This window comes from Mytilus edulis, chromosome 4 (genome assembly GCF_963676685.1).
Source record: "Mytilus edulis chromosome 4, xbMytEdul2.2, whole genome shotgun sequence".
In the NCBI taxonomy this organism is placed as follows: Eukaryota; Metazoa; Mollusca; class Bivalvia; order Mytilida; family Mytilidae; genus Mytilus; species Mytilus edulis.
The window spans coordinates 54,342,377-54,360,189 of record NC_092347.1 but is presented as its reverse complement, the minus strand read 5'-3'; the positions used below and the strand labels follow the sequence as shown (position 1 = coordinate 54,360,189).

Here is a 17,813-nt window from a genome sequence, read left to right as displayed (position 1 = left end):
TTAAAGAGAGACTGATATTCTTTGCCTAGATTATGTTTACAAAGGTGACCGATTCATTTCATTTTCTGGTCTACTTTTCATTGCTTTTTGAAATTTCATATCCTTGTATCTCATTATAAAACTAAGAAGATGTGGTATGATTGCAAATAAGACACTGGACTCTTCATGGACCAGAGATCAAGTGACATAGAAGGTAGCAACAACAGGTCATTGTACGACCTTCAACAATGAGCTGCAAACTCGATCCATACTTCGTAAACTTATTTTGAGCATCCAAAAACGTTTACGAATTGTTCAATCGTTCAGTATCATGGTTGAAGTAATTTTCTTTTCCACAAAAGGTTCCAATTATCTTTGTATACTTACAATAAAACTATTATCTTTGGGGGACTGATTTTGAGATATCTTTATCGAACCCATTGTGACAAAAAAATCCTTAATTTCAGTATCGCATTTATTTTTTTCAAATTAACAGATTTTCACAAAAGTGTAAGAACATAATGCGAGATCACCTAATTAGACGTATCACCGAGTTTGTACTTACACGAGCACTTGAAAAAAACGGGTGCCATATGTAGAGTAGGGTTTGTTTCCCCTTCAAGAGCACCTGAGACCATACCGTTTTTTTTAGTTGGCAGATTCGTTTTGCTGAGTCTGTTGTTTGTCTATTGGTCGTTTTTCGTTTTTTTGATATGGCGTTGCCAGTTTGTCCCCGATTTATGAATTTGAATATCCCTTGGCTTTCACCCGTTCGTCTTTTTCAACGGATATATATATATATACATTTCTTAAATATTAACCACTTAATTTTTTTATTGGTTTCTTATGTTGTTCTCTCATTGGCGTATCCCAAAATCTTCTGCTCAAATTCAAGTATATATGAAGTAGCCTAGATAGATTCTGAATTCGAATATATGGGATGAACACTAAAATACTACACACAAAACAAATATATCTTCCCATCAAAAATTTAAAGAGAAAACACTTCTGGTGGAGTGATAGTCCCCGAGGGTATCTATCACCTGCACAGTAGCCATGAAAATACGGATGTTGTTGTTATTAAACTTTTATGCAAAGCTCTGATTCCTTGTCCAACTTTATTGTCCTTTTTAATTTATAGATCTTCATGTCTTTTAAAACGCATTGGTTTTTCAAATATTTTGGCCTCGACCATCACTGAAGAGATACTGATTGTCGAAATGGGCATCTGGTGCATAAAAATTGGTACCGTTATTAATACAATTGAGCAATCAAAACAACATGAACAATATTCTTTAGAATGAAAGACAATATCATAACCAAAGGCTCAAAAGACTAACAGGCAACTAATAGTTTACAAAAAACTACACAGAAAAATAATGATTGAGTAACACGAACCTGACCTGAAAACCCTTACGGCGAACTCACGGGGCTTCCGTGAAGAGCAGGGCCTTTTTGCAGCATAATGATTACCGGCTGATATTATGATTCTGTTGATTCAAAATTCGATCATATGGTGTTCTTCGTGCCAAGAACAACAGAAATTTCATTAAATGATAAACATTATGTGACATACAATATGTTTATCACGCGGCAAACTATGTGACAGAAACATATAATTGCATTAGGTCGCGTTTTTTCCCCTATAGAAATTGCACAGACATTCTACACAACGTTAAATACATTGCATACATGTTTTAATTTTGTTTAAAGTTGATAGACGCTTTTCAATATGACAGTATGACACTGTCCACTTGGCCCGAGGTTAACATTGTCTATGGTCAACGTCTGGTCAGTTGGCTGCACCTTGACCTAAATTCAATTATGCGAGGAATAATAAAAGCATTTATTGCGAATAATAGAAATATAAAACAGTGAATTATGTCTAAATATGCTGTCAAGCATCAACAATTATTCTTGATAATGATATTTTATTTTTTAAAACAAGCCTACAAGTATTTGTATATTCATATTTTTATAGCATATACTATACAAATACCGCTTTCTCCGAATTAGCGGCTAATAATTTAAATATCAAAATAACATTTCTCACGAAAAACTTCAATACATATCATCATTTAATTTAGTTTGCGAGAGATCAGATGGAAGCTTTTCACTTTTGACAACTGGTTGCGAAAACAATATATATAATTGAGGAGAAAAAATTAAGAAAAAAAATCTCCAATTATATATAAATTTGTATTTTTTTCCAACGTTTAAAAAACATAATTATCCTACCTGTTCATTATCAAAACAATTAAAACCAATAGTAATGTTGCAGCTACACCAGTTCCAGTCAATAACAATAACGATGTCATGTTGTTGGTACGTTCTTAAAATTTCATTCACAACTGTTTTCGTAGTAAACTTTAACATGTGTAGTAAACCATGTTATTGAATTGTGGGTATTTGGGCGGAGCATAATTTGGGTGATACCAAGATTATGAAGGGAAGAATAGCACGCATGTCATTGAAATAAATGTAACGACAATGTTTTATTGCAAAAGACATCTAAATGACTATTTCAAAATAATAATCGATCTGAATATTTCAAAATTAGAAAAGAAATTCAGTGTAAACTACATTCCTTTTTACTGCGGAAAAACTTATTATCACCGAGCACCTTGCACATATTGGAATAATCCTATTCAATGAATGTATTGACATTTCGCCTACTTCTCCCAAACAAGCTCGAATGAAAATGTTACGGAGATGTTTATCGTATTGTAAGGAATTGTGTTAAACTCCAGTAGATCAAAAGAACACAGAAAATGGGTAAGTTTTATGGAATAGTATATATTTAATTTGGTCTGAAATCAACACGCGTCTCGGAGACCGGTTGCATGTGTGGTAAAATTAGTAATCACACACCAATGGTTCATTTTCGATGCACTTACCTGAGGAGATGAAGTTTATTGACATTTTACGATGAAAAATAAAAACATAACAGATACAGAAGCAAATATGACAAAATGTTTTGGCAAATGTATTCCAAGATGGCGGTTTGGCAAATTGATGAAGCATGAAGGTTCATTGATTCCTTGAAGAGATGCTGGTAACATTCCGAACTGCATGAAACTACTTTAGGTCTAATTAGCCTGATTACTGAATAAATAAAACATAACACAGTTGTAAGGCTACATTCTTGATAAATCACTGTGTATGATGAATCATATAAATACTGTACAATGTACAGGTACATAAAAAAAATTGACAATTGTAGTTGTACATGTAGTAACAATGTATTTACATTGTAGAATTCCCAAAATAATTGACCACTGGTATGCATTACATACATTTACATGTACTAATTATTAACTGCATATTAAATCTAAAGTTGTGCCAGTAAGCTATGTATAGAAAATGTAGAATTTTATATGTACATTTTCATGATTTGTGCATGTACATAACACATAAAAGGTTAACTGATCTACATGTAACAGGAATTGCCTAAATTATTGGCTCATCTCATAACATTGTCATTCTTGAAGTAAATATATATACATTGTATAACAAGGGATACACATAAATGTACACTTTAATCCCATCTTCAACAAATTTAAAGTGCTATTTTTGAATCTCATTGGATTGTAACCCCCTCCCCTAATTTTCAATGAAGTAAAACTATTTTGAACACTTCTCTTCAGAAATAAATTATATGTTTTTTTATAGAATTGTCAGTGCCTTATGCATGCAAATATTCTTCAAAAATAATTTTAATGCGTATTTGGATGCTTGGTAAAAGTTAATTGTGAATTTATAGCAGTGGTTTTTATACCCCAGTAACTACTATATATATGATGAACATTTGACAAAGGAAGTGTCCCACTGTTTAATACCATCAACATTTTTATTTAACAAGGCCAGGTACTTAACTACATTATTGGATTACTGGACTTCAAACATAGAATGTTTGTTTTTTTAAGCTGCTTAACCAGTATAAGTCCATGCTGTGGAATGTTTATTTTACACAGTACAATGAAGTGCTAAACATTGTACATGTACTGGTTATGTATAAGCTCTATATATAGAAGTCAATATTTACACAATGCATTATTTTTAATATTGTTTAAATGATAAAAAAAAGTACACATCACTAGAGGTAAATTCAGTAAGATTTTTAACAACTATATATACAATTTATGATACATGTACATGTTTATTCTGAAAAGGTGTGTGATTAGGTTTGAACAGGCTATTATTTGAACTTGGAATTATTTTTAATTATGGAATTTGCTTGATTTCTGGTTATTGAAATTTTTAATAAATTCCATGTTTATTCTGTACTGAAATGTTCTGTGCTGCGCACAACACTTTCTATTACAAAAAAAATAGTATATTTTCAATAGAATGTACTGTGCCGCGCACAACACTGTCTAACCAAAATTCATTGTATGGAAAGTGTTATTAACCGCTGAAAAGATTATAATTCCAAATAAACATGGAATTTATTAAAAATTTTAAACACAAGAAATTATGCAAATTCCATAATTAAAAATAATTCCAAGTTCAAATAATAGCCTGTTTTTGGTAGATTTGCATGAAATCAAAATCTATATGCATAAAAAATTCTCAAATTATGAAATGTCAATCATTGAAATACCAAATTCTGGCTTGTATTCATGCAGTCCACTCTTTTATTTTCCAACCTGTATTTAATGATGGAAAACCGAAAACAGGGTTTTCCATGAAAATACCACCAAGGAACACATACAATTTGATATAACCAGAGTTTTACAATTTTGACCACTTTCTAATAGTTTTTTTCACCTGAATTTTTTGTGGCAAGAAGAAGGTATGAGCTATGCAAAGCCGATTACAGTAAACGTAGAATAGACAAATTAGAAAAGGAATCCAACAGCTGTAAGAGGTTTAAACATGTACACACACAACTGTATGTTAAAGTAGTTTATTTAAGTTATTCTAATTTTGAAAGATCTAACCCTTCACCAGTCTGTGTCAATGTGTGCACAATAACATGTATATGTACATGTATATGCATTTGTATAATTTAATAGAATTAAGAGTTTAAATTTTGCTGACAAAACAATTTTATAACTGATTGGAGGTTTTTGTTGTATATTTATTAGATATGTACAGTATATATACGTATATATATATACATTTTTATCTCATTTTTCTTTTTTTTGAGACAATTGACATTTTGAGTATACATGTACACATAACAGGTACAATGTATATATAACCCTTAGCAAAGTGTTGATTTCTTCAGATAATACATTGTAACCTTTATGTACAAATGTAGGTAATTGTTATCATTGTTGGCTTTGTCAAAGGTTTTGTTTATTTGACAATTTGATTTAAATCCTGAAATAAAGGTAATAACCTGCTGACCCCAAAGATCACTAGACCCCACAAATGACAGGCCTTCAAAAACGCTGATAACAGTTTGATGTTTTGATAAGTATTAATTTGTGGTGATTTACCTGCCCATTACAATGTATTGCATACATGTAATTAGTTTTTATATATGTACATGTACAATTGTAGATTTCATGTGTATTGGAGCGAGGTGAAATATAGGTGCAAATGACATTGTTACTTAGCTGATATGAAAAATTTTAATCTAGAATTTCAGTTTGTTTACTTTCTATTTTGAAAATGCCTATACGCTTTCAGTGTGACCATGACACTAAGATTTGTAGATTTTTCACAGTTATTATAAACACTCAACATGTTGGATCAAAATTTAATATCAGGTTATTTGTTTCTCTGTTAAAGAAATTCTAAAAGCTTGGAGATGATTAAGAATTCAGATCAATCTCAACTTTTATTGAAAACAATGTTGTATTGGGCTTAGATCTGCAGTGCTCAGGATTTTTAATTTGTGTGTATTGAATTAACTTATGGTTTTTAAAATTTAAAAAAAACATTGCCTTTAAATTTCCAGACAACATATGAATTTTTATAAAGTACAATCATGAACATTGATCATGAACTGAGGGCTTTATGTATATATTCATATATATTATTATAAACTGATTTTTTTTCAGGACAAAAAGCAACAAAACACAAAGATGCTGACGGCGAACCTTCCCCCTCGCCTCGAAAGTCACCAAAGCGTTCAAAACATAGGGGAAGGCGATCCAGTAAAGAACACACTCCTTCTCATTCAGAGAAGTCCAGTTCAGGGGATCCTGGAGGAGGAGGAAGGCCATATTCAGATATAGAAAAACCCATAAGTCCCGTTAGCAAAAAGTCTTTACAAACAATTCCTAAACATGAATCTCCTCGAATTAGTTTGGATTATGATCAAAAAGAAAATATTCCAGATCAAACTTTATCTAGAACTCCTCCAAAAATGAACGAAAATGAAAAAATGGAGGTGTGTACTCCAGAAAAACTGATAGATTCTAGTATATTGAATCATTTTCCACAAGCTACATCTACGCCAGCTCCTAATGGAATAATAAGTTCAGGACAATCCAATGGACACGCTTTTGGTAAGTGTTACATATACATGTAGATGGCTGGCATCCACTGGTTTCAGTTACAGAATTCATTGACCAATGGTCTAGATTTGCAGGCCCACAGCAGTAGCCATTCAGTGTAAATATATTCAGGGGTTTCAAAATAATATTCTCAGTCATTACTGAAAGGAATACATGTATAAGAAAAAGGAGATGTATTATGATTGCCAATGAGAAAAGTATCCACCAAAGTTCAAATAAAGTGGATGTAAGCAATTATAGGCAATCGTCAGCCCTTCAACAATGAGAAAATAAACCTACCATATGGTCAGCTATAAAAAGTATATTTGTGATATACAAAAAAAGGTGTTTTGTTCTGACAGGCCTAAATTAATATATTGTTTGTTTCCCAAATCCCGACCCTGCCAAGCCAGGTGTGGGTAGGTAAGTAGGGAAATAATTTTTTTTTTCCAAAATGCTGGAACAATATCTGTCTATCTGGCAAGCCTGAAAATCAGAAATGAATAAAATAATATTTGACTTACTTTTGACAATAAATGAGTCGAACCGTTTTTGCAGGGTGGGTAGGGATTGGGGAAACAAACAATATTTTATTTTAGGCCTCAGTAATTTCTAAAGCCTCTTTTACTCTTACATGTAGGATCTTTTTCAGAAATTTTCTTTATCTGAACAAGGAAAGTAGAAATGACTTTTATTGCTTTCAAAATATTTTTAATGTACATTGAGACTGAGTATGTCTCTGACTCTTGGTGAAGGCTGGTTCAACATTGATTTGTTGAACATATTTAAAAAAAAATTGCAGATTTTCTAGATGGTGAAACACTTACAATTTTCAGTAGCATACTGGTTGAGGATAAATAAGTCTGGTTTTCATGGTTTTGTAATGTTGGAAATAGACAAGAATTTTTCTGTTTTATGAAAACAGAAAGCTGAAAATATACATGTAAATAAATGCACACTTGAGGATTACATCAGTGCATTAATTGAAGTGAATCATGACAAATACATGTATATATCTTGTTTATCCCAGATAATTATCTATTATAATGTCAACAAATTTATCATCATTTCTGTTATGAATATAGAAAATGAAATATAACACCAAGTCTGTAATACAAATTACAAATATGATAAAGTTAAGTTTTGATACAATAGCCCCTTTGTTCTGTCCTTCTGTGCTGAAGATTTGGAGAATTTGCATTGTATTATACACATGATACCTATACGTATACATGTACATGTATATCTAATCTATAATTGTGGATACAGGATTTTGAAAAAGGCAACATATTTTGGGAGTTAGAGTGGTAAAATGTCTATGCATTGATATCATACAAGTACAGTTGTATATACATTGTACATGTATATAATTCCGTAAGGAAAAAACCTCATTCACCTCCTATTCATGGATTTGCCACTGATATTGATCATAAAAGAAAACCATATTTGTACTAACTTGTAGATGGATAATATATATAATTAAATTTAAATGAAATAATTGTAAAGGAAGTTTTAGCACATTAATAAATGTACGTACTGTCAAGCAATTTTATTTTTGAAAAATAAAACCCAAAATATTTATTTTTAGACTCAGATCAAGATCAAACAGATCAAAGTGATGATGAAGCATTTACTCCTTCAGAACAACAAGTAAGTTACCTCCCTTGATGTAGCATGGAGAGTGTCACATGTATCTTTATAATATGTTTTAGTTTTGTTGTTAAATGTACTTTTAGTAAAGTTGATTTTCACAATCTTTAATTCTTATTACAAAAATATTGAGGTTCTGTTTACATAAATTTGTATTCTGGTATCTATTATTAGTGTTTGTACATCTTCAAGTATGTATATTTTTTGTATTAAAATGGTCATGAAAGTAAATACAATGTACATGTACACTTTGTATGTTCTTTTGAAAAATCTCCATCAGTATAGAAGTATATATATTTTATATATTTCATTTTATATTTTATAATCATAATACAGAAAACCACAGTTTCCTTTATATTTCTATATCTAAATGTAAGCTAGGAACACAAGCTTTTTGTTTCCTATTTGTTTTGCATAACAAGCGTAAGGCATTAGATTGTGGAATTTGTTTATAGGTAGAATTCTGAACAATTTTCTGTCTGAGTATACAACAAAAGAATATAGCTCCACCTGTATACCAAACAGCAGGTTTTAATCACCTGCAAGGCTCGGTTAAATCAAGCGTTTCCTGTTCACCTGATATAATACATCAGAATCTAATTAGATTTTCTAATCTACAATGCTATTTTCAGATCATTGTTTTTACTGGAAGTTTATCTATGAATTCCACATTTCCACACAAATGCACCTACCTACATATGTAGATATAAACATTACGAAATGTTTGTAAACAAAGGCTTATATAACAGTAGTGTCTTTTATCTTTAGAATTTTACGCAAAGTAGCTGAGCTTATTTCTGCCACAGCTTTGATTTGCAGCTTTTTTTACTTTAAATTTGATTTGATTATCAACCAAAAATTTCAAGTGCTGTGATTGGTACATGTATCTTTTTTTTTTTTATCAAAACATGTACATTTTGTACCTGCCCTAATAAGTAGCCTCATATTGGAGACAGAGCATTTGTTGTCCCTTTCAATCACAGGTTTTACACTGAAAATGTATGGGGAAAAAACAAATTTTCTATTTTCTAAATGCTTATGTGTTATATGATGTATTCCCTCTCAATACATTGTAGTTGAATATTTAATTCAGAATACATGTAGCTTGTCAAAGCCTGCATGTTAATTTATTAACTTTCTTGAATGGAAAAATATCTGAACCCATTTGAAACAAATGTACTTCTGTATAAACATAATGAAAGCAACTACATATTTATCCCTGTACCAGTAGTGTCATGTCATCAATATTATCAGAAAATAAAATCTTGACCAAGTCACACTCTATATACATTTTGTATATCTGATTGAAAGCTGATAAAAGATGCAATTTACATGAACTTTTAAAGAAATCTATAAAAATATTTTTCTGTATTTTTAAATGCCAAATAGAAAATAAAAAAATAAAATTCAGAATTGGACCAATTGTCGAAGTTGGTACATCTTTATATATTTGTCCTCACTTTACCTGTTTGGTTATTAAATGGAGATGATTATTGGTTCAAGTTTAATGTAATAAATACAGGGCAGAATTAGTCAAAATCTTGATTTGTGCTCAATGTGCTGATACTGAGATAAGTTCTCTAACACACATATGCTTTAATACATGTTTGAAAATTATCTGAATTTCTAGTAGTTATCAAAAAATTATTAAAATGTTTTCCTTTCCAAGTTATTATGGTAAGTCCTGAAATTAGCAGGTGAAATTAATAAACACGAAAGATTTATCAATATACTTTTATACTATTTAGATACCAACTGTTCTACAATTGGTGCACAATTGTGAAGCATCACATTTATCTAAGACCTCATGCAGCGAGGAGGTGTTTGACCTGTCTTTGTATTGGTGTTGCCTAGATAAAATTTCTTTTCTTTAACCAGACACATTTTAAGATTTATCAAAGGTTTACATATGCATGTATGTAGTCTTATTATTTACTTTTCTACATTGGCTAGAGGTATAGGGGGAGGGTTGAGATCTCATAAACATGTTTAACCCCGCCGCAATTTTGCGCCTGTCCCAAGTCAGGAGCCTCCGGCCTTTGTTAGTCTTGTATGATTTTTATACAACCGCAAAAATTTTAATTTTTCGTCGTATATTGCTATCACGTTGGCGTCGTCATCGTCCTGCGTCGTCGTCGTCCGAATACTTTTAGTTTTCGCACTCTAACTTTAGTAAAAGTAAATAGAAATCTATGAAATTTTAACACAAGGTTTATTACCTCAAAAGGAAGGTTGGGATTGGTTTTGGGAGTTTTGATCCCAACATTTTAGGAATTAGGGGCCAAAAAGGGCCCAAATAAGCATTTTCTTGGTTTTCGCACTATTACTTTAGTTTAAGTAAATGGAAATTTATGAAATTTTGACACAAGGTTGATGACCACAAAAGGAAGGTATGGATTGATTTTTGGGAGTTTTGGTTCCAACAGTTTAGGAATTAGGGGCCAAAAAAGGGCCCAAATAAGCATTATTCTTGGTTTTCACACAATAACTTTAGTATTAGTTAATAGAAATCAATGAAATTTAAACACAAGGTTTATGACCACAAAAGGAAGGTTGGGATTGATTTTGGGAGTTGAGGTCCGAACAGTTAAGAATTAAGGGCCAAAAAGGGGCCCAAAATAAGCCTTTTTTTTGGTTTTTGCACCATAACTTTAGTATAAGTAAATAGAAATCTATGAAATTTAAACTCAAGGTTTATGACCATAAAAAGAAGGTTGGGATTGATTTTGTGAGTTTTGGTCCCAACAGTTTAGGAATAAGGGGCCCAAAGGGTCCAAAATTAAACTTTGTTTGATTTCATCAAAAATTGAATAATTGGGATATGCCGAATTTTGATATGCCGAATCTAACTGTGTATGTAGATTCTTAATTTTTGGTCCTGTTTACAAATTGGTCTACATTAAGGTCCAAAGGGTCCAAAATTAAACTTTGTTTGATTTTGACAAAAATTGAATCCTTGGGGTTCTTTGGTACGCTGAATCTAAAAATGTACTTAGATTTTTTATTATTGACCCAGTTTTCAAGTTGGTCCAAATGGGGGTCCAAAATTAAACTTTGTTTGATTTCATCAAAAATTGAATAATTGTGTTTCTTTGAATTGCCGATTCTAACTGTGTATGTAGATTCTTAATTTTTGGTCTCGTTTTCAAATTGGTCAACATAAAGGTCCAAAGGGTCCAAAATTAAACTTAGCTTGATTTTAACAAAAATTGAATTCTTGGGCTTCTTTGATATGCTTTATCTAACCATGTACTTAGATTTTTTTATTATGGGCCCAGTTTTCAAGTTGGTCCAAATCAGGATCCAAAATTATTATATTAAGTATTGTGCAATAACAAGAAATTTTCAATTGCAGAGTATTCAGCAATAGCAAGAAATCTTCAATTGCACAGTATTGTGCAATAGCAAGAAATTTTGAATTGCACAGTATTGAGCGATAGCAAGAAATCTTCAATTGCACAGTATTGTGCAATAGCAAATATTTTCAATTGCACAGTATTGCGCAATAGCAAGAAATATCTAATTGCACAATATTGTGCAATAGCAAGAAATTTTCAATTGATTGGAGTTATCTTTCTTTGTCGAGAATAGTAGTTGAATCAACTTAAATCATTGTTTTATACAATATACAATGTATATTTTTATACGACCGCAAAATTTGAAAAAATTTTCGTCGTATATTGCTATCACGTTGGCGTCGTCGTCGTCGTCGTCGTCGTCGTCCGAATACTTTTAGTTTTCGCACTCTAACTTTAGTAAAAGTGAATGGAAATCTATGAAATTTTAACACAAGGTTTATGACCACAAAAGGAAGGTTGGTATTGATTTTGGGAGTTTTGGTCCCAACATTTTAGGAATTAGGGGCCAAAAAGGGCCCAAATAAGCATTTTCTTGGTTTTCGCACTATAACTTTAGTTTAAGTTAATAGAAATCTATGAAATTTTGACACAAGGTTTATGACCACAAAAGAACGGTTGGGATTGATTTTGGGAGTTTTGGTTTCAACAGTTTAGGAATTAGGGGCCAAAAAAGGGCCCAAATAAGCATTATTCTTGGTTTTCGCACAATTACTTTAGTTTAAGTAAATAGAAATCAATGAAATTTAAACACAATGTTAATGACTACAAAAGGAAGGTTGGTATTGATTTTGGGAGTTTAGGTCCCAACAGTTTAGGAATTAGGGGCCAAAAAGGGACCCAAATAAGTATTTTTCTTGGTTTTCGCACCATAACGTTAGTATAAGTAAATAGAAATCTATGAAATTTAAACACAAGGTTTATGACCATTAAAGGAAGGTTGGTATTGATTTTGGGAGTTTTGGTCCCAACAGAATAAGGGGCCCAAAGGGTCCAAAATTAAACTTTGTTTGATTTCATCAAAATTGAATAATTGGGGTTCTTTGATATGCCGAATCTAACTGTCATGACTGTGTATGTAGATTCTTAACTTTTGGTCCCGTTTTCAAATTGGTCTACATTAAGGTCCAAAGGGTCCAAAATTAAACATAGTTTGATTTTGACAAAAAATGAATCAGTTAGGTTCTTTGATATGCTGAATCTAAAAATGTACTTAGATTCTTGATTATTGGCCCAGTTTTCAAGTTGGTCCAAATCGGGGTCCAAAATTAAACTGTTTGATTTCATCAAAAATTGAATAAATGGGGTTCTTTGACATACCAAATCTAACTGTGTATGTAGATTCTTCATTTTTGGTACTGTTTTCAAATTGGTCTACACTAAAGTCCAAAGGGTCCAAAATTAAACTTAGTCTGATTTTAACAAAAATTGAAATCTTGGGGTTCTTTGATATGCTGAATCCAAAAATGTACTTAGATTTTTTATTATGGGCCCAGTTTTCAAGTTGGTCCAAATCAGGATCTAAAATTATTATATTAAGTATTGTGCAATAGCAAGTCTTTTCAATTGCACAGTATTGCGCAATGGCAAGAAATATCTAATTGCACAATATTGTGAAATAGCAAATTTTTTTTTAATTAGAGTTATCTTTCTTTGTCCAGAATAGTAAGCAAGAAATATTTAATTGCAAAATATTGTGCAATAGCAAGATTTTTTTTTAATTGGAGTTATCTTTCTTTGTCCAGAATCAACTTAAATCTTTGTTATATACAATATACAATGTATATTCACTTTTTACTACCAACTGATAAATTAAAATAATCTTTACCATTCAGTAAAAACAAGCAGTTTTTTTTACATCTTAATATTTTATGATGTATTTAAATGAGTAGTTATTGTTGCAAACTCCATTAGAAATTTTAATTGAGATTAGTTTTGGAATAAGGGAAAGGGGGATGTGATTAAAAAAATTGGGTTCAATTTTTCTCATTTGAAATTTCATAAATAAAAAAGAAAATTTCTTCAAACATTTTTTTGAGAGGATTAATATTCAACAGCATAGTGAATTGCTCTAAGAGAAAACAAAAATTTTAAGTTCATTAGAACACATTCATTCTGTGTCAGAAACCTATGCTGTGTCAACTATTTAATCACAATCCAAATTTAGAGCTGAATCCAGCTTGAATGTTGTGTCCATACTTGCCCCAACCGTTCAGGGTTCAACCTCTGCGGTCGTATAAAGCTACGCCCTGCGGAGCATCTGGTTACTTTTACTACCAACTGATAAATTAAAACAATCTTTACCATTCAGTGATAACAAGCACTTTTTATACATTTTAATATTTTATGATGTGTTTAAATGAGTAGTTATTGCTATTTATTAAATTTTTATGCCCCACCTACGATAGTAGAGGGGCATTATGTTTTCTGGTCTGTGCCTCCGTTCGTTCGTCCGTCCGTCCATCTGTGCGTCCGTTCGCTTCAGGTTAAAGTTTTTGGTCAAGGTAGTTTTTGAAGAGGTTGAAGTCCAATCAACTTGAAACTTAGTACACATGTTCCCTATGATATGATTTTTCTAATTTTAATTCCAAATTAAAGGTTTAACCCCAATTTTCATGGTCCACTGAACATAGAAAATGATAGTGCTAGTGGGGCATCCGTGTACTATGGACACATTCTTGTTTTGAGAGGATTAATATTCAACAGCATAGTGAATTGCTCAAAGGCAAAACAAACATTTTAAGTTCATTAGACCACATTCATTCTGTGTCAGAAACCTATGCTGTGTCAACTATTTAATCACAGTCCAAATTTAGAGCTGAATCCAGCTTGAAAGTTGTGTCCATACTTGCCCCAACCGTTCAGGGTTCAACCTCTGCGGTCGTATAAAGCTGCACCCTGTGGAGCATCTGGTTAATTTTAGTTTCTTGTGTATGATTCGGAGTTTAGTATGACGTCCATTATCACTGTACTAGTATACATTGTACATATTTTTTAAGGGGCCAGCTGAAGGACGCCTACGGGTGCGGGAGTTTCTCGCTAGATTGAAGACCTGTTGGTGGCCTTCGGCTGTTGTCTGCTCTATGGTCGGGTTGTTGTCACTTTGACACATTCCCCATTTCCTTTCTCAATTTTATTATTATTATTATAAAACCGTAGATGAATTTAATGACTAAAACATTGAATATTTGGGATCCTTTTAATAGAGAGGACTTCTACAAGTAGATGTATGTGCAAATGTGCATTTAAATGCACTTATCATGTCATCTGGTTAGCACATGCATTACACCTTCATATCCTGATATAAATCATCCTATTTCTAAAGGTTAAAAGATTTAACATTAAGTTCTTAAACTCTGGGATGATTATATTGTCATCATAGATGGGTATATATGTATAGGTAATACATGTACATCTACACACATGTATGATAACGTTTTTTGGGGGATGGAGGGATGACCTATATCTTTTCTTACATGCAGTTGTGAAAGGTTTCATTTACTGGAGATCATAACAAATATTTTCATAGTACATTGTAGTTTGTAAATTAGACTTAAATCATTAAACATAAATCATAAAACACATATATATCATTGTACAATGTATGTTAATTATATTTAATATTATGATGGCCAGGATAAATAGAGACATCAAATTTTAAAAGATTCGTTTTGTTAAAGCATATGTAATATTACCAAAAATGTTATGTTATACATCAGATTAACTGTCCCCTGAATTCACCTTGACAAGGTGTTCTCAGGTAAAATTGTTATCACCTGACAATTTACCTTCCATTGAATCATTCACTTAAAGTAGTCACTTACAGTAATGTATGAAAGGGTTTATTTTTAACCAAAGAAGCCCATTTCCGTGGGGTCTTGAATTGCTTGTATGTGTAAAGGATAGTAATTTTTACCTTTTCCGTATTTACTGCTTTTCACATTTTAAAGATTCTATTGACTTTACTTCAAGTTCTTGTAATTTTAAGAACTACTGAAATGTTATCTTTTTTCCGTTCCTTTGCCTTTTTATTATTTTGGTCATCTTTTATTACCATCATGATTCAAGGACAGGATTTCTTGATTTTGTAAAATGAGCCATGAACGTATTTATAAATTTTGTTTGGCAATATACAATACATGTATAAAAACTGACTCACTGGGAAATCCTCAAAAAATTGTATGTCATGGGTAAATGTATTAGAGAAGTGCAGGTGAAAAGACATGTCCTTCTTAAGCCAGGTTTGAAATAGTTTTTGCTTCATGTGTATACAATAAAATAAAAATAGATACATGTGCATTGTAAGTTAATATTATAAAAAGATCAGGTCAAAGGAGTAGGTCCGGTAAGGACCGATTTTGGCCTCAAATTTCAGGTTCATCTGACGAAAGATTTTGACCACTTTTTATATACTTTTAAAAGTGTCTCTTTTATTTGAATTCATTAGTTTATGGGAAAGATTTTAACTGATTTATTCATTAAAAATGATCCGATTCAAGCTCAAATATGAAAAATCTACCAAATATGCCGTAAAATGTCACTTTTCAGATGGTTTTTGGAAAAAATGGAAGTGGCCGCATCCGTGTTCATCCTCAACCTTTATATATGTTATGTATTATCATCAAATACAACTTACATTTCAATATTAAGGATGAACACGAATGCGGCCACTTTCGTTTTACACGAAAACCGTCTAAAATTTAACTAAAATGCTAGAATTGTGAAGATTTCAGTAATTTATCATGACTTAATGGTGCTAGTACCGGATATATATGCATTGTATTGTCAAAAACAGCCCATATTTATGTATCAGAAGCATTCTACTGTCTAATAAATAACTAAAAGTTTACATTTTTACAATTTTGTAAAACTGTTATATTTTGGGGCCAAAAAGGGGTCTTACTGAACCTACTCCTTTTTAAATGTACTTGTACATGTACATGTATGCAGCAATACCATTACACATTGCATTAAAAACAGTAATAAATGGGGCAACCATGGCCAAAATTAGCAACTTTGTTACATGATCAAACTAAACAGACTTCTTTTGTCCTTTTTCTAGACTCCTTTAATTGTTTATATTTACATTTTGTCATCCCACTGTCTTTTATACATGTAGTTTACTCTATGGTTTTGATTTTGCAGTCTGAGCCATAGTTGTTTACTTTCTTGTCCTTTGGCCACTGATGGGTAGCTAGCTGCATCATTGGCAATCATGCCCCATCTCTTTATGTACATGTGTATATCTGGGGACAGAAGTTGGAAATAAGAACTGATTGTATGTACATGTAGTACTTGAACATACATATATAAATTTAATGTTACAATAAGATAGTCTATAAAATTAGTTTATATATAATAGCACAGACTAGACTACAAACAGGTTCATTTCCAATAGAAGATAAAGGTTAAACTGTTGAGACTCTGTACACATGACCAATATACATGTAATTCACCAAAACACATTTTCATATCATATTTACTGCTCATCATTAACAAAAAAAAATAAAGTGTTTTTATTTTATTTTGAAATTAATAATATATACAATTTTATATGCTTAAATCGTGATAAATGTACCTTTCTTTGAACGTTTTTAGAAATCATATTTTTTGTTCTTTTTTAGTTGACACTTACTCTCTATTTTCTTGTACATATATTTTCTTTCTTGCATGCTACTATTATATTTTGTATATTTGTTGTTTGCTTATGTTTATATTTTGCCTTGTTTATAGTGTGTGCTTTTATTTGTATGTATTCCAGTTTCCTGGTAACAGTCCCAGTCTAAGCACTGCTTCTCTTGCTTCAAGGTCAACAACAAATAGCTGGCGTAGAGCTCAATCGGTTTGTATTTTGATAAAGAAATTTCATAAAACTTTAAATTTTTGTGTTATTGGGTTTCTGTCTCATGAAAGTATACCTCAGTCAAACTAGCTATAATAAGTAATTTCAAGCTTTATTTTGGCATACTTTTAAATTTTTGCATTGCTTATGAATTGCTTACTTTAGTTTATATTTACTTTCTATACAAGTACCCCGGTAATTATTTCTCCTTTTTCTTAAAAAAATGTATGATGGGTATATACCCATGATTCATTGAAATTTGTTAGGAAAAAAATATGGTTTGAGAAAGAAATGATGATTTTGCAGTTATTCTATCCGTGCTTTGACTTGGATTTCAAACAACAGCTACAAATTATTTGTCTAAAGTATAAAGATAGGCCTACTTTTATTGAACACTTATAAATGTGCACTGCATACCAAGTATGTATGAGAACCTGCATGGAAATTATTGTTGTTTTCCCTTACCCTGAATCTCATGCCCTGAATTCACATATATATTGACATACCAGTAAGAGACATGGTTATATGTGAAGC

General features: G+C 31.5%; 1 protein-coding gene across 4 annotated transcripts in view; it reads left to right on the top strand.

Moving 5' to 3' along the window:
- The first annotated feature begins 2,471 nt into the window (after positions 1-2,471).
- The window catches only part of LOC139521922 (dematin-like), a 64,300-nt gene continuing 48,958 nt past the window's right edge, over positions 2,472-17,813 (top strand). Inside the window, exons 1-4 of one of the 4 annotated variants that reach the window (XM_071315676.1) lie at positions 2,608-2,754; positions 5,994-6,443; positions 8,020-8,081; positions 17,199-17,279. In XM_071315676.1, coding sequence (XP_071171777.1) covers positions 2,751-2,754; positions 5,994-6,443; positions 8,020-8,081; positions 17,199-17,279 — 597 coding nt within the window. In that variant the 5' untranslated portion in view covers positions 2,608-2,750. Of the gene's footprint in view, positions 2,755-5,993; positions 6,444-8,019; positions 8,082-17,198; positions 17,280-17,813 lie in introns of all 4 variants that reach the window. The other 3 variants (XM_071315675.1, XM_071315679.1, XM_071315678.1) reach the window with 3 other exon arrangements.